Here is a 22,659-nt window from a genome sequence, read left to right as displayed (position 1 = left end):
ATAATGGAGATCTAAGGGTGGCAGCGGGGGCCTGTTGAGAACTCTAGTTTCCGCCGGCTGCCGGGCGCGGCTGCACTAATAACTTTGGGGCAGGCCCATCTAGAGTTTGAATGGACAGGTATCAGTCAAAAGGGAGACATCAAAGAGGAAGGACGGGTGGGGTAGGATCAACATATGGAATGTCAGAACAGGTCAAACGTATGCAGATGTGTGCATCATTTTGGGAGCCAACTCTTCCAATGAAGGCCTTAAGGGCCAAATGTTTTCCAGCAAAACAAAAATGTTTTGGCCCGGCCTGAACAATTACCATACTTTTAGGCCCAAAAACCCGAAAAAACTAAAAGGTGTCAGCTTAATGTGCTCAAAGTCACGCAATCCAACAAGCTTTGAACTGAGCAGATTGGAGAGATCCAGAGATAATGGCCAAAACATCTTGAAAACGATAGGAAGATAGAGTAAAGTTGAGTAAAGTTCACTTTGAGCTGCATCCAACACATCCACTTCCATTTCCGTTAGGCCGCTAGGGGAACGCGAGGCTCTGCCCGACTAATTAGTTAGCATACATTTTGGGTCCCGGCACGGCCCGAAAACGTCGGGTCGGGTCAGGGCAGAATTTGAGAACTCCAATAGTGACCGTCTACCTGGTGACAGCTCCTTTCTCTGCCAGGATGAAGGCAGCACTGGGATTGGAGGAGCGAATCAGCTGTTGAAGATGTTGCATGACAGGGTGTTTCTGGGTGTCCGTCAGCCCCGTCCACACCACTGCACTCACAATACCTGAGACACAGACAGTAGAAAAGAAAGAATGTACACACTGACTGTACACTGAACACGGAAAAAAGGTAAAAGCATACGCCCAAAAAGAAAAGCTATTCATTAATTAATAATAATTACTGGTCTATATTTATGTACAATATATGGCCAAAGCTGTGAATAGTATTAGACAATAACATGTAATGACATTGGTATGGTACTTTAAGACTGCAGTCCTCTCCGTATTTAGAGGGCACGTCATCCATAAAAATAAAACTAGAGTCCGCACACTGTTATCAGCTCCCACTGTTTATCACAGATCAGCATTTGTTTTGACCCCCCTCCCCAGTCATCCATAAAGCCTTTAGAATCTTTGTCGACTGGACCCAGACTGTAGATCACAATTGAACAATATGGTGGTTTGATTGACTCCGTGGCAACAGTGGTGCTCAACATGAGTGAGAAACATTACATTACCACCACTGCTAGTGCCATCACTGGCACATTAAAATAAACTCACTCCTTTTTCACACGCAAAGAAGTGGCACCCAGATGCTCGTTGAGTTGATGTTACAATTTGTGTTTTTAACACTGCAACCTGCTGTTAGTGTAACAACTGGGCCAAAACATAGACAGAGGTGTTTTAAATAACCTCTAAGCACTGCTGATAAATAAAATAACAGAGGAAACAATAACTGTGTGGGGATTGCATAGTAAAGCTTTGTAATAAAACTTACCGTGGCTACATTGCTCTAACAGCTTGGGAAAGCCAAACCTGGAAAGAGAGGAGAATGTGTTACTCATATAGTACATGGGTGTCACATACACCAAGCCCATGTTTCAATACTACTTGGCTTAGGAGCCCTTTTTTTGATTTGAAATCTGATCCTGTGTGGCGAGCCATTGTATCAACACTAACAATAACTCTGTTTATGACTCACTCAGGGGGTGCTTGGCTAAAGTTGTGCAGCGATCAACAGTCTAATTCGATGGTACGGTTCTTGGTCAGGTAACGTTATTATGCCTCTGGAGGCGCCATTGCTCATAGACATAGAAAGACACTGTACCAGCGATTGGCAACTGACCAAGCTAAAAGCTTTTCTATAATTTCATTTCAGCTTAATGTAATTTATTCTGGGTCTCCTAATCGATCCATGTTATATTCCCCACTTTTTCTGAACCGCCACTGACTGACCAGCCAAAACCAATACCTGCTAGTGCTAGCATGAAGGACCTCCGCCTGCACGCATCAGTGACACACACACATACTGTACAGTATGTGTGTGTACTGTATATACTGTACATAAGTTCATTTCCACGCCCTTTTACACAGCTGAGAATGTGTGTACCACACACACTCGTACTCGCACAGCAGCATGTGGTGCCCACAAATGTGCGAGGACACACGCACACACACACTGTACAAACACATGCAAATCCCAGAGCCCCTCAACCCGGTGCATTTGGGGAGGTATGGAAAGGTATTCATCTTTCCTGTCCTGATGTAATGAACTGTCTCCGTCCATCAAAAAGCAACGGATCAGGACTGACTGATGAGCTCCGATGAGGAGAGAGTGGAATGGATTAGAAGTTAGGGTTGAGAGGAGGGTCAGCCCTGAGCCGGGCTAAACACACCCAATTAGCACCGTGGTCGGGGTCTGCAGACATCCCTGTCCCTCTCCCCACCAGACATAATCAGCGGGCGAACAGACAGGGACAGGAGGCTTGTCAGAAGTTGCCTAGAATGGAAAAGTCAGCACTAGCCACATTACTAACTAAGACTGCTAGCTGCCTCTCCACAGCTGGACCAGGCAGGCAGGGAGATGGGGGGGGGGGGGGATGTATGTAAAGGATTTCAATGCAAAACCCTTTCATATCCATTTTGGAAAAATGGCACTACTTGTTTCAAAAACAGATGATTCCATCTTTGTAATACAGATATCTGTATTGTGGTCGGCGGTGGCTTAACCAACCACAGGCACAGGCCAACATGCATCGAGCTCATGACCCTGTCGCATGTCAGCCCATTACTTGTGTATGCACAATCTAGAAAAAAACGCAATACACGACGATGCGACGAGGCATAAATTAGGCCTCAACTTCAGTAGTGATCCATAATTAGCCTAGTACATTTTGCTTTCATGTCAAATCTTTTTTCAACACTGTATACAAATAATAAGCAAGCACTGGCTAGTAGAGGTGGATGGGAAGCCCGACCCCGAAATACCCGAGGATGGGGCCGGGCTCGGTTTCATTCTCAATAAGTGACAACCGGCCCGGTTCGGAATCGGAATCAGTACCGATTATCTCGGGGCTCTGACAGTGACCCAACGATTGGAAACTGAAAGCAAAGTGCAGACAAAATCTTGCCACAAGAATCAGATGGCACTAAATGATTGAAGCACTGCCATGTGTCGGCAAAGGTGAAACAAGGTTCAGGCAGTTATATCAAAGATTGTTGATATTAATGTAACAGTTTAGTTAATGGTACAAAATGGTAAAACAATGGAGTTGTCATTGTGTGTCGTTACCGGTATGCTCTGCAAAGCACAATAAAATGGAAACTCCAATCCGATGATAAATATAATGATAAACGAGAAACATATGGTCTGCAAGACTGCGAGAGAAAATGATGATTAGCTTTAGCAATGGCTAAGAAGAAGGATTACACACATCTAAAGAAAACTGTCTGCATTGATTGACTGGGATCACGTTATGAACAGGTGTGCTGCAAGCAGCAATCAGGGAGACTACGTTTAGGTAAGAAACACAAGTCTAATTTAATATTTAACGCTAGACAACTCTCAATAATAACGGTTCTAAATGGGTCGGGTCTGACAATTTCTAAAATTAGCTTGGGTCAGTTCGGCTCTGGGTACAATTTCCACATATTGGACCCGTGAAGACCTCTACTGGCTAACTATGGTCGGCTGCGCAGTGGAAAAACCAGGCTCACTGACTAGAGTGGTATGCCCTTATTGTTTAGACCAGCCCAGTCAATCTGCCCCACTGAGAGGCTCTGTGAGTCTCCATCTTAAGCCTGTAACAAAAGGAGAGTGAGATTAAATGTGGGGACTGATCCTCTCTGTATGAAAAGGGAACCAGCCTTGGGTTTTAATAGCTGAAGTGTCATGTAGCCTTGGCCTGGAAGCCTCCAGCATTTCAATGATCTACCAATATCATCACACCCTGAGGACATCTGGCACTCCCTCATCCTGCAGAATATACTGCTGCTCAAATAGTATTTGAAAATGCTTTTTTTAAATCACTTAAAGTCTATATACTTTGTTGACCGGAGACCCACCAGGGTCTATACTTGGTTCCCTCCTTGTTTCCCTCTACATCAAATCTCTTGAGATGCATTAGGGGCTTGTAGATCTGCTATTTTCAATGGATGTTTGCCTATTATGACATGCCCAGAATAAGGATGCTGGGGTTCATGTGGTTAAATCTTAGCACACATAGAGACCAAATGTTTGGGTTTACCACATAGGAAGAAACACTGAGCACCCGAAGGATTAGGGAGCGACAGTACAGAGTATTAGAAATGCAATTTTGTTATTCATAATTCATTCACTGACTAATATTCACCTGGTAATAGCTTAACTGTCCTGATGCGATAATATACCTACATATCTGGTATTTAAAATAGACTTGACATAAGTATTACTTACTTACTGTCAGCTACTGCAGTGCTGTTCCTGGATGAGCTTTATAGTTAAATAACAAACAGGAACCCAGGGATGCATTCATTATTCAGCATCCAGAAAAGGACAGCGAGATAAATATTACCTGTGCTCCATACAGGAGGAGAGAGGGTCCACACAGGCCGTGACAGCTCCAATGGTGAAACAGGCCTGGACAACGGGGTCTGGATGGAACAACACCGCCTGGACCACTTCCAGAATATCTGTATATCTGTAGACAAACGTGTGAGAGAGAAGGGAATCAGTAAATACACACAATCACAAACCTACTTTCCTGTGTTGTTGTTTTTTTCATTTATGTGACAGGCAGTGTTTGGTCGTCAGGGTTGTACAGTACTTGGTAGAGAAGAAGTGACAGAAAAATAACTCAAAAAACATGTGCAACTAGAGATTCGGAGCTGGCTCCAACTGTTATTTTTTTTCCTGTGATGAAAGATGACATTGCGTCAGGCGAGATCAGTGGGTCAGTGAAGTTGACGTTGAATGGACCCTTCCTTACCCAGGAGTGAGCAGCATCAGTCTGGGCTTTCCCCCTGGACCTCGCTGGCTCTCCAGGAAGTTGGACAGAAAGTGCTGCAGGTGAGAGGCGGAGAAGCCATCGCAGCTGTCTGGACCAGGCTGGTATACCACCCACCTATGGCATGCAATTAATAATGAGAATAATGATAGTCCCTATTTTGGGCATGGCATTATAGTAAAATGTTTTCAGAAAATAGCAAAAACTGCTGATCTACAAGCTCATGATGTGTCGCATTGCCACGCGTGTTGAAAATAGAGCTTGTGTTTTGAATACAAATGACTTGTCTCTTACCTGCCACCTTCCTTGTTCAACTGTACCAGATAGTTGCAGAGCCTGCTCTTGTGGTTTCCTGGCAGCCCAGAGACGATGGTGATGACAACCTGTTCAGAGAGTTCTGTCAATGATGTGTAGTGAAGAGAACCATATGTATCCCTGCAAGACTAGGGTGGAAGTCTGCCATTTGTTTCATCCTGTGTCTCCTCCACATGGTCTCTTTGTTGGCTTTTCTTCCATGTCATTTATGAAAACATACCAAGGGAGATGCACTGCCTACTCTACTTCCAAATACAGCCAGACAAAGCTAAATAGAAAGGCAGGAATCACTGGAACAACTCATTGTACCCTTTTGTCCCACAGCCAGGGCACAAATGGGATTAAGTAAGTCATATTGAACATAATCAAGTTTGTCACAAACAAACAAGAAAGTGAGAAAATGCTAAACTGCTTCGTAGAAACTGGCTAAATAAATAAATGCATTTCCCGCTATTTCCAGTAGAGATGTTTCCGTGCCCTTCACCCAGTGAGCTCACCTTGTCTCCCTGGGCTGTCAGAGGGCTTTTCATCTCTGTGGAGGAGAACAGCGCCCCCAAATGGTCATTAAGAATGGGCTCCTGACCCACACTGCTCAGGGCAAAGTGCTGAAGGAACCTGGTGGAGTGGAAAGTAGATGTACACATGAATGAGAAACCAGCTGACAAGGAGTTTTACTTTAAGAAGGTACAAATCGTCACTGTCAGGCAGAAACCTCATATATCTAAGTTTCAACTTTTTTTTCATAAATTAATGCCCTACTTCATCATATGAGTGCCACACAAACTTAGCAAATCAGATCTACAAGCTCACAAGTTACAACGCAAATGTTTTTAAAATGATAATAAAGAAGGAACGGTCATGGACATACAAGGTTTCCTCTTCGCTACCTGCGAAGAGGAACGTTTTAGTTCTGGGCACAAATCTTTAGCTCTCCTTCCCATCCAACACCTGCAATAGTCTTAAAATGTCTCTAATGAGGATAACCATTTCTTTATACATTTCTACCGATACTGAACCTGAATACAATTTACTATTATTGAAGGTAATATATGAACAGTGATATTGTAATGGCCTCCTATTTCCTATTTTTTTTAACATGGAATAAAGTATTGTGTTTTTCTATTCAAGGGAGCAATTTACAAGCAGAATGATGCTAAATAGATAGGAAACTGCTAGCTAAGAATTCCTTTGTAGAGTAGGTTGGCAGCTGTATCAGTGCATGTGGACCTAATACCTAAGATGTGGTAAGACAGTGTGTACTAACATGTCTTGCTCTGGTAGCTGAGTATAGGAGGTCTTTAGGCTGCCTCTGCGTTTGGCCACCGGAGGCTCCTGACTGTCATGCAGCTTCTGAAGACGCAAGTGCCTGAAGAAACAGAAAATACTTTATTAAAACGTTGTTCATATTGAGTATTTACTCTTCACATATTAAACGGAAATCCTTCCATATACACTACAGCCCGACCATTGCCATATTCTTGGTTCCAATCCCAATTTGTTGGGCCAACCGATTGCGATTACTGATGTTTTGACTGATATTTTTTGTCAATGATTTCTATGCAATTTCAAAGTATAATAACGAAAATGAACGCATTAAAACCAGAAAAAACATCTGTCGTTTTATATTTTAGCTATAGCATACGTTTTTCAGAAAACTTAAGATTTAGAACATTGGTTTAGGACAGTGGTTCTAAAAAAGCAGATATACAAGCTCACAGCGTGTCAGCATTGCACAAGCACTTGTACATCTACTATTTTTGAAAATCTTGAATGCGTTTTGAAAAGAATCGTAATTCTGTTCTCCTACTGCACTCTTTCGTGCATGCATGTAAACTTAAACTTGGCAGTAGCACCAGTAGCGTAGCAAAATGCTGCTTTAATTATCAGTTAAAAGTGATGTATTTTGTCTGTTCATGAGGATGAGACCTTGGTAAACCTGACGTCACTTGCTCACATGCTCACTCTCTCTCTCTCTCTCTCTTTCTCTCTCTCTCACTCACACAAACTTGGCTGAAACAGATAGGTCTTTCAAGCATGGAGGAAGGTGAAACAGGACTCACAATTAGTAGTGTTAATCATTATCTGCATCTCAGTGTGATAATTATCAATATTTAAGGACTTACACTTTATGAATTTCCTGCATTTTAGTAGTTACAATGATTATGCTGTATTTTGTCATTTAGCATTTAATAGTAGTCTCTCATAAATGGCCACACACACACACACACACACACACACACACACACACACACACACACACACACACACACACACACACACACACACACACACACACACACACACACACACACACACACACACACACACACACACACACACACACACACACACACACACACACACACACACACACACACACACACACACACACACACACACCTCTTTGCTGTTGTCTGAGCAATGGGAATACATTTCTGCAGCTCAGAAATAAGTGTTATCAGTGGCAGTTAAGTTAAGACTCTTACATGCTTCTCTGGTCCCAAGTCAATTGTTCTTGTTCCACAAGCTGCAGACTTAGTCCAGATTCACAGCTTTGCCACACTGACAACACCTGGAAGCAGAATAGAAATGAGTATCTTCTCACAACTTGAGCACAAGTGTCAATTTGGTTTCGATTTCTTAATTTGAAATATTTAGATCTCCCCATTATCAAATTGTGACGTTCTTTGAAACATAAAAGTTAATTAACATACTTAAAAAGCATATATATATTTGTTATATAGGCCAAACCAAAACTGGTTTATCATACTGGAACCTATAGAGAAATGACCAGTAAACATTCTCTATCCCTTTAAATTGAAGGTTCTGTACCGTTAAAGGCCTATGACTTACAAGATTTTCAGAGTAATACTTCCATACTTTAGATATAGATTTCTACAAGCACTGCTTGAAATGGGATACTTATTAAATGTAAAAACATTCTCTTGAAGGGCAGCAGCATTGCCTCTACATAGCTAAAAACAACAACCTACTGTACACAGTGAAATCCTCACTATTAATTTATCCATTTGTAACAGAGAGTGCCAAACCAAATGGACCTCTTACATTTGTACACACTTTGAACCAAAATCCCATATGGGCCTGCCCAAGTATGTGATTTTGAACCTAAAGCCCATGTGGCCTGCCCAAGTATGGGACAGAGGCAAGGACTGTCACTGTATGAGGACACACAGGATGGATCTCCATAAAGTCTCCATAAAGTTATCAATAGAACCGCAAATCAGATATATGCAGTATGCTGATGTCATCATATGACGCCTACACGGCCTAGACTCCAAATTTGGGCATGCCTGATACAGAACTCCATATATGGCGAATAAAACGGACACAGACAGACACAAATCTACAGACAGACTGGTACAACGAGTATTGCGTAACCAGGTGGGGCATTGTGCATTTCCAACTTGCACCTTAAAATACAATAGAAAATATTCAATGTATTAATTCAAACAATTGTTATGTGCCTTTGGCACTGGATAGCTTGTCATTTAGGGAAATGTGTACAATGATTTTAAACTAGCCATTGATACAAAATGTTGCATTAGACGTCATAACTTTGTGGAGGAATACACCGAATATATAATGTATTTTTTGCCACACTGTTAACTTGTATATGATCTCACATCAGACATTTTTTATTTACATTTGAAGTTCAGTAAAGTGTCCCTTTTAATGCATACTTGGATTTTACTGTGTAACTTAATCCCAGAGATTAGGGTAAAAAGGCTTACCGTAGAGTAGAAAGCCTTGTGGCTCTTGGATTTGGGTTGAAGAGCAAAGACCAGGCACTGGTCGGGGCAGTGCAGAGGGAACGGGAGGTGAGAGAGCAGCCTGCTGTCATACTCCACAAACAAAGAGGTCACAGCACTGGAATCCTAGATGGTATCAACATATCACATGAACAAGTACAAGGGCAGTGAAATCATTGTTGTTGTTTACATGGAGGTCAACAAAAAGCTCATAGTCCTCATAACGTGATTAAAAATTATTAAACAAACCTCATCATAGAACTTGATATTTCTGATGTGATCCTTGGATAAAGTGATGCTTCCGTACTGAGGATGGACAAACAGAAGTCCCTCAGAGAAGAAGCTGATCTTCCCTGGAAAAGCAAAAGTTGGCAAAGGAACAAATTATGCAAATGATAAACAAATGCAACTTGTTTTGCAGAAAATAAGGATAAAGGGATAGTGTTACCTTCCTCTGGAGTGGAGAGCTGGCTGTTGGAGAAGATATATGCAACGTCTGGTGTAGTCAACAAGCTTCCCAAACAGCTGGCTTCCTCTTTCTGCTTAGAAACATTAAGGCCATGAGCACCCCTAGCCTGGCTAATAAGCCAGACTAATATCACACAACACTGTCGCGGTATATCAGTCTGGGCTGGCTCCACTTGGATTTCATTTCCCGGGGAACATTTTCTCTTTGACGCAATTGGTCAGAGCTACTGTCAGTCAAAAGTCTCAAGCATTGAACGTCACTGTACCAAAGCCCGCCTATATTGCATACCGTGTCCCGATTGGTCCGACCTGTTCTCTGCTGTAGGAAAGAGGCGTGCTACTGAGCCTCGCCAGACCGTAATCCGCTGGTAGGCAACTTTTTTTTGCCAACGGCTGATTCGGTATGGTTTATTAACCAGGCTAGAGCACCCCTGCCACTACTTGTAGAACCAACCATACACTAAAGTCGCTGTGTTGATTTTTTTAAACGTACCTTTATAAGAAGCTGGGCTTGTTCCGATTGCTTCACGTCCGATTCCATCTGAAAAGAAGAGCAGGGAATAAAAGGGTTGCGCTTGAACAACATAGTGAGATATCATAGATAGGCATGGGGATGAATAGGTGGAACACTCTTTTTTATGTATTGAGAAAATGTGATTTCTTGATCTCAAGGTTGTTCACCATTCAACATTATAATGCAAAATTATATTTGTACGTATTTAATATAAATGTGAAGGTCACCATCCCCAAAACAGAATAATGATGTCCAATTCAGTTTTCAGTAGCATACGTACCAACCAGCAAGCATAGCGTGGCACGGTTGTGGTCAGGATGGAGAAGCAGCTATCTGAGGACACACTGCCATCTGCAGGAGAACCAAAGATTTATTTGGCAAGAGTAGATGACGCAGTCAAACAATGACAAATGTGATCCCTGGAATAGGAACTAGGCTATTTTTATATCACTCTTCCCCTTTGGGGAATCAATAAAGACGTATTTCAATTTGATCTGATGTAATTATCATCTTACCTTTCTGCTGAATGTTGATGGTGGACTCCAGGAAAGACTCAGAGAAAACTACAGAGCCCAGGTCCCCCCTGCCCCACTGCAGATCGGGGATGTCATGCACTGTCATGGAGGCCTTGGAGGGACAAAAACACAGTTTTCTCAAGAAAGGTTTGGTGAATCAACATGAATCTTAGGTTAATTAAAAAGAAATGTGAAAATTGCACTCACAGTCTTCACTACATTGCGTCTTTCTTTGTCACTAAGAGGAATGATTCTGAAAGAAAACACAGTATCAGCAGCATGGCAAATGGTACGCATGTGAAATGTACTGCAGAAATGTATACAGTAGATTAAGATTCAGTAAAGATCAGGATAAGATGAGGGCGGCCTACCTTCCTATGTTATTCACAGCTTGGATGTTGAATTCAATTTTAGATCTAGGAGAAAAATATGAAATTCACAGAACTTGTGCTCAACAGAAGCAGTGAATACTGGAACTCAGAAACTCCTTTCATGTACCGGTAATGTATTTCCTGAAGAATACAGTACAAGCAAACTACTAAGAATCTCAATGACTTCTAATCAATTCTAAATCAAATCTAACTGTGAACCAACTTGGTAAATGTAATACCTGAGAGCAGAGCGGTACTGAGTTAGGTTCACAGTGTCCAAGGCTACTAGAAAAGTGTGTTCTGCGACATCCTTTGCCTAAAGAAATAAGAAAAGAAAATAATGAACATTTAGTGAAATGAATATAAGAAAGCACATCACAGTAAAAAAAAATCACAATTAAGTCAATGTGATGGGAGGTACATGGCCAGGTGTCCATTTTCTTCCTATTTGCCAGGGCCGGATTTACCATCCCAAGGGCCCCCGGGCTAGACAAAATTTCAAGGGCCCCCCCGGGGCTGCGCGGCCATAAAAGAATGGGGTATTTTTTTTTTTTTTTGCTGTAATTTTGGGGTACCCAGCCCCCCCAAGAGAGGCAGGCAGGCAGACAGGCAGGCAGACAGACAGACTAGTCGCTGAATGAATGCAGCCACTAGTAGCCAGTAGTGCACTAATGCAGTTTTACAGCAAAATATTTCACAATGTGCTCTTTAAAAACACAGTAAGAGAGATGAGCAAAAAATAAAGAGTAAAGCCACTAATAGTGCACTAATGCAGTTGCCAGCTTAACAGCAAAAATATTGGGGGTATTTTATTTTAATTTTGGTGTAATTTTGAGCTACCCAGCCCCCCAAAAGTGAGAGAGAGGAGAGAGAGAGAGAGACAGACAGACAGACAGACAGACAGACAGACAGACAGACAGACAGATCGCTGTGCATGCATGGCAGGCTTAGGGCTTTCCACAGCTACTCCACAACACAGCGTCACTCATGTCTGCAGACAGCAGAGCAGAAGCTCTCAATGTTTTAACCATAATAATAAATATACAATAACTAAAACATAAATTTCACTTGAATTGGATTGCAATACTTCAAACAATTTCAAATCCCCCGGGCTGCAGCCCACCCTAGCCCAATGGTAAGTCCGCCACTGCATACATCACATCACACATCTTAACCACATCGGGTAATCTATAGCAGTGATACAAAATAAATAAATGATAATAATAATATTATAATTTCATTGGAAGCTCAATTAAGAATACTTAGTATGTGTAAAAAGAGAGAGCGAGCGAGGACATTTGTGTGAACACTGCATGCGCACGCCTGTGTGTGTGTGTGTGTGTGTCTGAGCACACAAGGCAGACCGATCAGACTGGTAGGTGTAGCAGGCAAGACTCCCTCTTCCATTTCGCCTTCCCTCATGAATTGTACTTGTACTTGTAATTGTCGCTAAAACATGGAACATTGGCTCTCCACAGCCCTGTACTGGTAGATGGTTGCCGTTACAGTAAGATCTATCCATCATACACGAAACACCTGACACACACAAGTATCGGTGACCTCGACCACAAGTGAGAGTTTTTACAATATTCACATGTCATGTCATCAAATTGATCAGAATGGGTACTGTGCTCTCACTGTTCTGAGGATCTCTGACACACAAAAGCTTAACAGCAGTTCAAATTAAGAGGTATTTCCACACCAAACAACAAATTATCGATAAACCAGTGGATTATGGATGTATTGTAAAGAGGCACAACTGTTAGGCCAATGTGGGGGTACCACTAGCTAGGCTACTGGAGCTGCTTCGTTAATCAAAATAATAAAATATATTATGATTAATAGCAGTCTATATGCTTCCACCACACATCGCATTCACAAGACTCGCAAGACTTGGCCAAATCATGTTTGAGGGGTCACCAGCCAAAAAGACTGAAAACCACTGGTCTGGCGCAGTAATGTCAAGTCCTTATACAAACGAAAAAAGGAAAAGGTTACAAAAGCATCTTTAAAATATGCACTGATGACATTTTTACCTTGGTAGCACTGGAGTTGCAAGAGAAGCACTTAATTCCAGCGAGGACAGCTTGGACAGCAGCTGAATAAATCTGCGACAGAAGGCTGTGAAAAACAGACGGGTGCTCATAAATATTTAACACCGGACACTGCATGGTTATTTTGGAATATGTCAATTATGAGATTTAAGACCATTATGTTATCACTCACAGCAGCTCTGTTTTCTTCTGCTGCATATCATGATTACCTAGAAGAGGAACAAACAAAAGCACTGTAAGCAAACCGTACCATTAAGTAAACATAATATATCGTTGCTGTCGGGCAGAAACCAGCTATCTCCATTTTTCAACTTTTTTTTATAAATATACTGTAAATCAGTGCTATTGAACACCCTTAACGTCTGTGTGTGGGTTTTACAAATATTGAACAAATGAAAAGTATTAAAAAGCGCCTCTGACTAAACCTCTATTATTGTTCTAACTACCTGCAGTAACTCCAACTTGTGCAGTTAGGTAGTTTGTCCATCATTGATTAGAATGACTAATTCAGACGGAAAAAATACCTCAATGTGATGATAATATATATATATATATAAGGACAGGACACATTCAAGAATCTGACAAAGTCACCATACCATAATATTTTGGACTTTCTGCCTGACAGCTACACCCACAAGATACCCATGTACATGTCAAAATACTTCCTTAATGTCAACAAAGTCCATGATCACAAGACTTCCCAGAGGGAGTTCCATAAACCATGTTCAACCCAGATTCGGCTCCAACAAGGGGTTAAATTAATTTCGCTCCTATGCCACTAAAATGTGGAACTCCCTACCAACAACCATTAAGACTCCTTCAAAACCGCTCTCAAAGTGGCTGCAATTCGAAACTGGCCCCTGTAAAAAAGGTTAAAGTCCCCCTCCCCCTTTTTCCATACTGTACACGTTTTTCCCTTTTTAAAAAACGTCTTTAAATGTTCTGAATGAATTGAAAATGGAGGACCCTGGTGTAAACAAGTCTTAGTGCTTTTTTCTGGTTTTATCCTCGTAGCAGTTTCTGTACTTTCGTTGAAATGTTCTACATACTGTGAGATGCAAAGATACATACACTAGTCTACCATTCGTTGTCAATGTAAGCGTTTGTAGCTGTTACAAAAAACACAAAGCTACAAATAAATGAACTTCACCTACAAAGATGCAAAGCTACAAATACGCTGTCTTGAGAACAAAGTGAAAACAGCGCCCCAACTTTCAGCAGCTCTCAAAGTTTTATAAACACTATGTGGGAACTGCACATGTATTCATCTCCATCACTCCATGACTGAACTGTAGTATTGACTACTATTTGAATCTACCCCAATACAATAATCAGGGATGTTGCAATATTACACTGCATATTCTGTATGATATATTTAGTTAAAACAGTCCTAAAATTTCACCTGTCAGCAGGTCAGAGGGAGAGGAATTACTGTTTTAGATTATTGTTCATGACTGTGAATGTGTGTACCCACACATGGGACTGCATGGGACCCGAATGGAAACAAGACTGCAAGGTCTTTCTTGGGAAATCCCTTTGGACCAAAGAAATGCCTAGCTGTACATTGTGCCGTTTGCATTTTTTTCTTGTCTAATAAAATATTCAATCAATCAATCAAAAAAGTGCAACCTATTCAGACACATTGGCATTTTTTCAGTTACTATAGTTACTTTGTAGATTTTGATAATAATTTAAAACATGCATTAACCACTTCAACCTTATATTCATTAGTATGAATAGGGTAGTTGATACTTTAACTTAAGTAAAGCAATTGGGTACTTTTTCCACTACTGAAGTAATCTAATAACCTAATCCTAACCAAGATTACTATAGCAACATTTTTCATGTAATGTAATTACACACAATGACAGTGTAGGCTAATGGAACCAAATGGACCCATTTGGGGTATTTTTGGCATGTAAGGTACAGTACAAGGCAGTTGTGATCTTCACTTGTATAAAGGCTATGTGCATTAATAGCAGCATTTTTAATTTCCTTACTCTTCACTTTTATAAAGGCTCATTTCCTTACTATACTTATACCCTGACCCCAGAATTAAAATAAACTAGCTTCACTCTTGTTTTCGACTCAATACTGCCCCCCTTCATTGCTAACTGGAGGGGGGGTAGCAATGAAGGGAAAACAGCGCCCCCTAAATGCCACTGACCACAGAACTGCATCTTTGAAGGCGAGATTGCTTTATCTCTGCAAGGCATTACTCTATAAGCCATATCTCAAAAACTAGTGGGTCAAACTGCACAACCAATGTCAATTTGAAGCTATGATTCCCTGCTTTCATATGCCATGAAAAAACAAAAATGAATAATTGCCCAATGACTTAGCCTTTGTCAGAAACTGTCACAAATTTTCAATCAATCAAACAGCAGACTCTATATTATATTAAGATTTAAGACATAAGATAAATTATACAGGGTACACAGTTGTGCCCTAGTTACTAGGGCACAACTGTGTACCCTGTTAAACTGTTTGTCTACTAGGGCCTAGTAGACTCCTAGTCCTGTATAGTTAGATTGTTGCCTGCCTTTTCTGCAGGCTGCCAGAATGAAGCCTGCAAAAATGCAGTCTGCTGTCAACAGGCTGTAAAATGTTAAGAATGAATAGCTGTGTAATATGAACTTGTACCGTATAGAGTAGAGACATGGTGTCAGCTTCACAAATAGCTTGTGTATGTCTATATTTGCATGTGATGATTGGCAAAGTCATGTTGAACACTCACCAAGGTATGGGGTATGAGTGGTCCCAAAGAAATAGGTCCGAGAGCAGGCTAAAGGTCCTCTGGCTGAGACACACTGCAGAATCTGTAGGACAGTGAGAGAAAGTGGTTTTCAACCCTGTCACTAAGACAGCAAGATATGTAAACTAACATAAACTAAAGAACAAGAGAGAAAGGTGACAAGAATCCTAAGGATCTCGGGTGACCGTTGCAAAGGTTGTACATGGGTGAAAACTAAGCTTAGTTAAAATGCAAGTGTTTATAAAATTGACATTAACATATTAAATGTGGTGGAAGTATTTAACATTTGATACAAATCAGGAGGAGGAAATGGACATGGATAGGACACACACTGCGAAGACACAATAGATCAATCACAAAAACATGCATTAACATGGAACCCGCAAGGCAAGAGGAAGAGAGGAAGGCCTAGAGCCACCTGGAGAAGAACCACAGAACAGGAGATGAAGGCACAAGGGCTGTCATGGCAACAACTGGAGCGGAGGGAACAAGACCGAAGGGGATGGAGGAGACTCATCAATGGCCTATGTTCCTCAGGGAATTTAAAGGCCTAAGTAAGTATTTAACCCTTCGCCTCATGGAGGCGATGAACTTTGCTGCGTTGTCATCCCCCCATCTCTCTCCCAGTTTCCTGTCAACTAACTGTAAATCTATCAATAAAAAAGGCAAAAAATACCCAAAATATCTTTAAAAAATAAAATACAGTAACTGATTGAGCCACCAGTCTGGTTAGGTGTTCTCTGCGAGTTATTCCCATTTACTCAAACAGGTGGTGCTAAAAGCCTGTTGTTTCACCCTTTATCCACATTACCCAAGATCCGTATTGTATTGTGTGCACGTGTACAGTAAGTGCTTGGAGCACATGACCCATAGCATCCCTATTCTGGGTATGTCAGCCAACGGCAGATTCGCGTCTGGCTTATTAGCCAGGCTAATGTCATAGGTGAACATTTGCTATCTATCAGCTATATGCTAACTATCAGATCTATAAGCTCACAACTTGTTTTGATACGTTGTGAGCTTGTACATTGGGTATTTTCAGTGAAGAGATTTGGTGCAGAGGGGGGAGAAAAGGAGGGTAATGTGTATGGATGGACCCCTGGGATCAATGAATTATATAGGGTTAATATAAGAGGTTCAAGTGATTGTGATACCATGTGTCTGGCAATGGAACCCTGGGGCCCGGTGCTGCGGATCTGGTGACTCTCAGAGGGGAAGTTGAAGGAGTAGCTCTTCAGACTCTCCATGGATGAATGGTTTCCAAACAACACGTAGGGCTGACGACTTTTACTGACCACAGGAAATCACACATGAAAATTATAAATCACATAATAAAAATACAAAAAACTTTCATTCTACATTTTCATGTAGAACAACTTTTATATAATAATCATAAGAATTATCTTAAAAGACGTGGATTCTGTGTTGAAGATTGTTAATTAGGAGGGATACCTGCTATCACTGATGTTACTTGAGATCATGCCATGGGAATAATAAGTACGGAAAGCCTGTGGAGTTACAAGTACACACATTTAAATGCATGCAACTGGCAGAGTCACATAATAGTAATAACTACAGCATTATTTTTACAAGAGTAATTTGAAAAGCAAATACTCCAGTATTTTAACTAAAGTACAAATTTGATTGAGCAACTTTCACTTGTAGAGTATTAAAGAGTCGCTGAAGCATTATAAGAGTGGCAGCAGTATTACCTCTCCGGCCTGTGCTTCAGACAGCTCCAAGATAGACAGATGGCTCTCCAGGTCCATGCTAGCATAAAAGCTACTGAACTGCTTCTCAAAGTTAAGCAGGTCCTACAACACAAACAACATCCATGATCACTGACAGTACAATTCACTTGGAATTTACAGTATGGTAGAAAATGCAGCTCTATGACATCCAGAATATATATATATATATATATATATATATATATATATATACATACATATACAGTATATATAGTGTGTGTGATTTTATAGTAATCATGTGTGCAGGAACTCGAAGTGCTAAGTACAAGAACAGAAAAAACAAGAGCAAAGAAGAGGGATAAGAGAAAGCTACCTCTGTCAGAAGGCGATCCAGGGACACGGGGTCTAGTCTTGTGTAGACCTGCCACAGCATCTCACTGATGTCCATCAACTGGATGACAGATAAACAGAAGATAAAGTGAGCCGAAACTAGTACGATTTAAAAGATTATTGGCCTGGGCCACAGCTGAGCGGTCCAGGCACCTAGACTGGTAATCCAGCCTGACGGTGTGCCGCGGGTTCGAGTCCCGAGCCCGTCGGCCTTTGCCGCATGTCTCCCCCCCCCCCCCCCCCCCCCCCCCCCCCCCCCATCTCTCTCCCCCTGTCCTGTCTAATTACTGTACCCTATCATTTAAAGGTAAAGAAGGATACCATTGTTTTCTACAGAAATGTAGGCTAGATGTGGCAGTGGTGCCATCCCCTATCTGAGACTGTCACCACAACTGGTGATCTCAGACACATTAAGTAAACTAATACAAATGTGTTATTTAAGTACAATAATGGTACAATATAAGAAATTCACATACAATTTTGCTGGTTGAGTCCATTGTAATATGAGATGGATTTTTCTAGATGTCATCAGAAGAAATCACAAGATAAATCGAATCTTGACCAATAGGTCAGAATTTGTGTCAGATCCTGTGTCTAGGTGACCCCATCTGTACGTTACTAGAGATTTGCTCGCCTTTGGCGTGCACTGCACACATTAAGAACGGCTGCCGTATATTCCAAAAGAATAGAGCTTCCTATAGCCTATCTCTGGATCCTAACAACAAATCTATCTCTTTTTCAAAGACATGCTTGGGGTACCTTGTATTTCATAGTGAAGAAGCTTCCACCGCCAATCCCCTCCAGGGCAAAAGCCTGAATTATGGGCCATTTCTCCATCATAAACATGTCAAACTTCTGCATGTGCCCTGAAATAATGGAAGTATAATTACTTGTGCCGCATGCATAATTACACAATAATCACTAGGTTGCCTTGAAAATAAGTGGAACAAATAAGTGGTTAGCCTACATTATATTTATAGAACTACTGTGTTAAAGATCCACCGTAAGAGTGAATGACCTCAGAGGTTTTAGAATGACTCCAGTGATGAATGTATTATATGGTTAAACTGCAGGAGTCCTGTACCTTGGTAGCTGTAGGGCACTCCAATACGGCTGCAGTCCCGCACCATGGTGACAAAACTGGAGATCTTGAACTCCTCCGCTGCCTCTTCATCCTCGTACTGTGTGTATGGAGAGGAGAGCAAACAGGTTAATAACCTTTTTACGAAAAAGGATTTTGTTTTCAGCATGAAATGCTTTCTTTGAATGTGCCTAATATACTGTAACACAATGCATACAATTAATAGGTCTAGTATATCACGTATCTATCTATCTATCTATCTATCTATCTATATAATTAAAACTACAGTTTGCCTATTAAGTCTGTCTATAAGATCATGTTACTGATCTTGTGAGCCATGAATAGCTCTCCTTCTATTAGCTTGAGGCACACAACAACAACAACACAGTAACAGTAACCAACACTACCAAACAAGGCTAGAAATGAGAGTAAAACCTCTGCAGGGGTCATGCAGTAGAGATGCAGGTTCCTCCAGTGGGAAACATAGGGCAGCAGGTAGCTGTAGTTCACCGGGTTGCAATACAAGTGGACGCAATCCCTCTTGATTAGCAAAATCACATCTGAAGACAACAAAAATCAGAATCACTTTATTGCAAAGTAGATGGTTCATCATGCAAGGGATTCTCTTGGAAAATGGTGCATTCATATAGCGCTTTTATCCAAAGCGCTTTACATAGATTGTGCATTACATCCACCCATTCACACACACATTCATACACCGATGGCAGAGGAAACCATGCATGGCACCAAACGGCATATCGGGAGCAATTAGGAGTTCAGTGTCTTGCTCAAGGACACTTCGACACTAACTGTGGGGGAGCCCGGGATCAAACTGTTCTACCGGCCACTATGAGCCACTGCCACTGTCTTAAACAATGGGAAATTATTTTGGTGGGTACATTTGTATTTTGTATTTCAAGTAATAGCATGTAAACTTCCCAATGTGTATGAAATGTGTTATGCAACAGTTTCACTTGACTTGGCTAATGTATTAGTCAATGTAGTGATCGTTCAATGTGTCAACGTGGAATAAAACCACAGCAAGTAAGAAAACAGTCAATGGGTCTCAGCCATAGAGTAATAAAAGGATAGAGACTGAACCGGAGCGGGTCTCAGCACCTGCTACTAGCCGCAATTTGCAACTCTAGATTTTTTTATAATGGGATGAATCTAGAGTTGCAATACCCTCCATTGACTCCCCACTCATCATTTTGCGTTTGCGATCTGCTTGTCTTAAACGACGTTAAACTCACCAACATTGCAGCTGTAGTCCAAGCTTGAATTATTCTCTTTCAATCTGCAAAGCTTGTTTTTCATGAAAATCCCCCGTAGACATGTTATGAGCTACTTTCTGTCAAGAAGAAGAAATGTTGGAGTTTGGAAGCACTCGTTTGTATTAAGGGGTCGCGCTGCTGCCTCCTGCATTATGTGCAAATGCGAAACAGATGCATGCAGGGACGTTCAGTGACTTACGACGAGCGCTTCCAAACTCCAGCACTTAGAAAAATAATCACTTGCACAGAATTTCTTGACAGAAAGTAGCTCATAACATGTCTACGGGGGATTTTCATGAAAAACAAGCTTTGCAGATTGAAAGAGAATAATTCAAGCTTGGACTACAGCTGCAATGTTGGTGAGTTTAACGTCGTTTAAGACAAGCAGATCGCAAACGCAAAATGATGAGTGGGGAGTCAATGGAGGGTATTGCAACTCTAGATTCATCCCATTATAAAAAAATCTAGAGTTGCAAATTGCGGCTACACCTGCTACATACCGTCCAACACTTCTTCAGGAAACTCATCGAGAACGGGGTCCAGACTCATCTGGTTCTGTCCATATAGTCCATAGAACAGGTAGTTGGCCAGCTCACTGCAGCCTTCATTGTATCGGCTGTCAATTCCTGTAACATAATAAACTGTTATAATACATGCACTGCAAATAATATGTTGCTGATTATGTGTAGTCACCATTTATTTTGTGCTGTGCTAGTAGTGAACTAAATGTCCCTGTGTGCCTTTATGGAAGTATACTGTAGGCCTACACCTTTTATTTAGAGTTTTTGTACTTGCTATGGAAAAACTCCCACTTAGGCCTAGTTAAACAAAGGTTATGTTTATCTAGATCGTGAGCATTTGTGCTAAGATCTAATGATTGTAATGATGTCGTGTATTGTGGACATAGCTAGGCTACAGACTGTAGTGTATAGAGGCAAGGCAACATACCAAGACAACACAGGATGGCATCAGGAGTGGCAGTGCCACCATCACAGATCAGTGACTGGACATGTCGCACACGAGAACAACTGAAATGAAATAAAAAGTAAAGGATGTCATTGTGGAACATCGGTCACAGAATGTGAAGATAATTATTAATTACACATTCAATAATGCCACTGGCGCTGCCAGTAGAACAGACCAAGCCGGCCCGGTCCGGCGTTATTATTAGTGAATTAATTTCCGTTATTTGGCACAATTAATCATTTAGCTAGACAATACTAGTAAATTAATTTTAACCAACGACAGTCAGTGTATTGGATTCCGTCCGAGGTTGTGACACCCATCAACGGATTAACGGACAGCTGTTTTCGCTAACGTTTAATAGCTAAGGCTAGCTAGCCAGTCTTTTCGTCGCGTCGTTTTCCATAAACACAAATCGATGTTACCTTACAGCCGGGCTCATTGACGGGTATTTTCCGTTAGCTCTCCGTATACCCGCCATTGCATGTGTTGATTGCTGCGTGTGTATAATTTATGTTTCAAGCCAAACAGCGCAAGATTTCAAGCCGAAAACATCCCTTCCATCATCACTGGCCTTGCACCCTGGAGAATGTCTACACACAAGATAGCGTAGCAACGGACTGAACCATTCTATGTAATGTAGGGATATTTTAGAATACCATACGAATAGTTTGGCAAATATTTAGATAGTATAATATATATATTTGTTTTACATTTCAATGCTTGTTTTTATTGTGTAAACTATAATTCAATGTCGAGATGTAATTTATCTTTTCATAATCATAAATAAATTACACAGTGTATGACATCTCCCACTTTTTCTCTTGGTAAAGTCTTGTTTAGAGTCGCTTTGACAGCAGCAACCTCACCATCACAACGATGGTGCAATCCCATAGTAATCTGTAATCTCCGCCTCCTCGACCCCGCCTCCTGCAGAAAACTAATCAGTATGCGCGGCAGCGCGTGACATCATCACACACGGAAGTTATGCGGGAACGCCTACTGAGCAATGAGCATAGAGTTTATAACTCTATTATTAGTATTATTAAAGGACCAAGCAGACCTGAAAGGACGTGGTCCTAGTGGCAGCGGTGGCCGAACGGATAGCGGCGCGGTCTTGATACCGGAAGGTTCCTAGTTCGAATCAGCCGTCCGACACGTTAAAATTACCACCGCTGAAGTGCCCTTGAACAAGGCATTGAACCACTACGATGAAATGTGTTCTATGAGCAGGGCCTGGCTGGAAACAAGTTCTTGAGCTTAGCCCAGATACCCTGGGTAAATATAGATTTCATTTCATTTCATTTCATTTCTTCATTGTTATTGTTAGTTTTTTTCATCTTCTCCTTCTCCTTCTGCCAAAAATAGCAGTTCTGGCTGAACCCGTGCAGTCGGTTTTCGTGAAATTTGGAAATATGGTAGAGGGCCATGCCAAACGGTGAGGATGCGAAGCCCACAACCATTGGGCAAAGGGTGGCGCTATAGCACTCAATTGAAAATGCAAACTTTGACCATGCATAG

The 22,659-nt window shown here is 41.4% G+C and overlaps 1 protein-coding gene across 1 annotated transcript in view; it reads right to left on the bottom strand.

Moving 5' to 3' along the window:
- dnaaf9 (dynein axonemal assembly factor 9) overlaps window positions 1–21,727 on the bottom strand; it is a 28,196-nt gene extending 6,469 nt beyond the window's left edge. Inside the window, exons 1-30 of the mRNA XM_079528365.1 lie at window positions 21,564–21,727; window positions 21,124–21,203; window positions 20,676–20,801; window positions 19,337–19,461; window positions 18,905–19,001; window positions 18,580–18,686; window positions 17,804–17,881; window positions 17,452–17,553; window positions 17,192–17,247; window positions 16,894–17,029; window positions 15,722–15,803; window positions 13,157–13,193; window positions 12,967–13,051; window positions 11,170–11,246; window positions 10,931–10,975; window positions 10,767–10,812; window positions 10,560–10,671; window positions 10,325–10,395; window positions 10,024–10,071; window positions 9,511–9,601; window positions 9,312–9,415; window positions 9,045–9,188; window positions 7,779–7,864; window positions 6,557–6,658; window positions 5,790–5,907; window positions 5,272–5,360; window positions 4,960–5,094; window positions 4,546–4,671; window positions 1,491–1,528; window positions 642–777 (exon numbers count right to left, since the gene is read on the bottom strand). Coding sequence (XP_079384491.1) covers window positions 642–777; window positions 1,491–1,528; window positions 4,546–4,671; window positions 4,960–5,094; window positions 5,272–5,360; window positions 5,790–5,907; window positions 6,557–6,658; window positions 7,779–7,864; window positions 9,045–9,188; window positions 9,312–9,415; window positions 9,511–9,601; window positions 10,024–10,071; window positions 10,325–10,395; window positions 10,560–10,671; window positions 10,767–10,812; window positions 10,931–10,975; window positions 11,170–11,246; window positions 12,967–13,051; window positions 13,157–13,193; window positions 15,722–15,803; window positions 16,894–17,029; window positions 17,192–17,247; window positions 17,452–17,553; window positions 17,804–17,881; window positions 18,580–18,686; window positions 18,905–19,001; window positions 19,337–19,461; window positions 20,676–20,801; window positions 21,124–21,203; window positions 21,564–21,619 — 2,735 coding nt within the window. The 5' untranslated portion in view covers window positions 21,620–21,727. The remainder of the gene's footprint in view (window positions 1–641; window positions 778–1,490; window positions 1,529–4,545; window positions 4,672–4,959; window positions 5,095–5,271; window positions 5,361–5,789; window positions 5,908–6,556; window positions 6,659–7,778; window positions 7,865–9,044; window positions 9,189–9,311; window positions 9,416–9,510; window positions 9,602–10,023; window positions 10,072–10,324; window positions 10,396–10,559; window positions 10,672–10,766; window positions 10,813–10,930; window positions 10,976–11,169; window positions 11,247–12,966; window positions 13,052–13,156; window positions 13,194–15,721; window positions 15,804–16,893; window positions 17,030–17,191; window positions 17,248–17,451; window positions 17,554–17,803; window positions 17,882–18,579; window positions 18,687–18,904; window positions 19,002–19,336; window positions 19,462–20,675; window positions 20,802–21,123; window positions 21,204–21,563) is intronic.
- Window positions 21,728–22,659: the final 932 nt, after the last annotated feature.

Source organism: Electrona antarctica (genome assembly GCF_951216825.1).
Source record: "Electrona antarctica genome assembly, chromosome: 18".
Lineage (NCBI taxonomy): Eukaryota > Metazoa > Chordata > Actinopteri > Myctophiformes > Myctophidae > Electrona > Electrona antarctica.
This window is presented reverse-complemented; position numbering and strand designations above follow the sequence as displayed.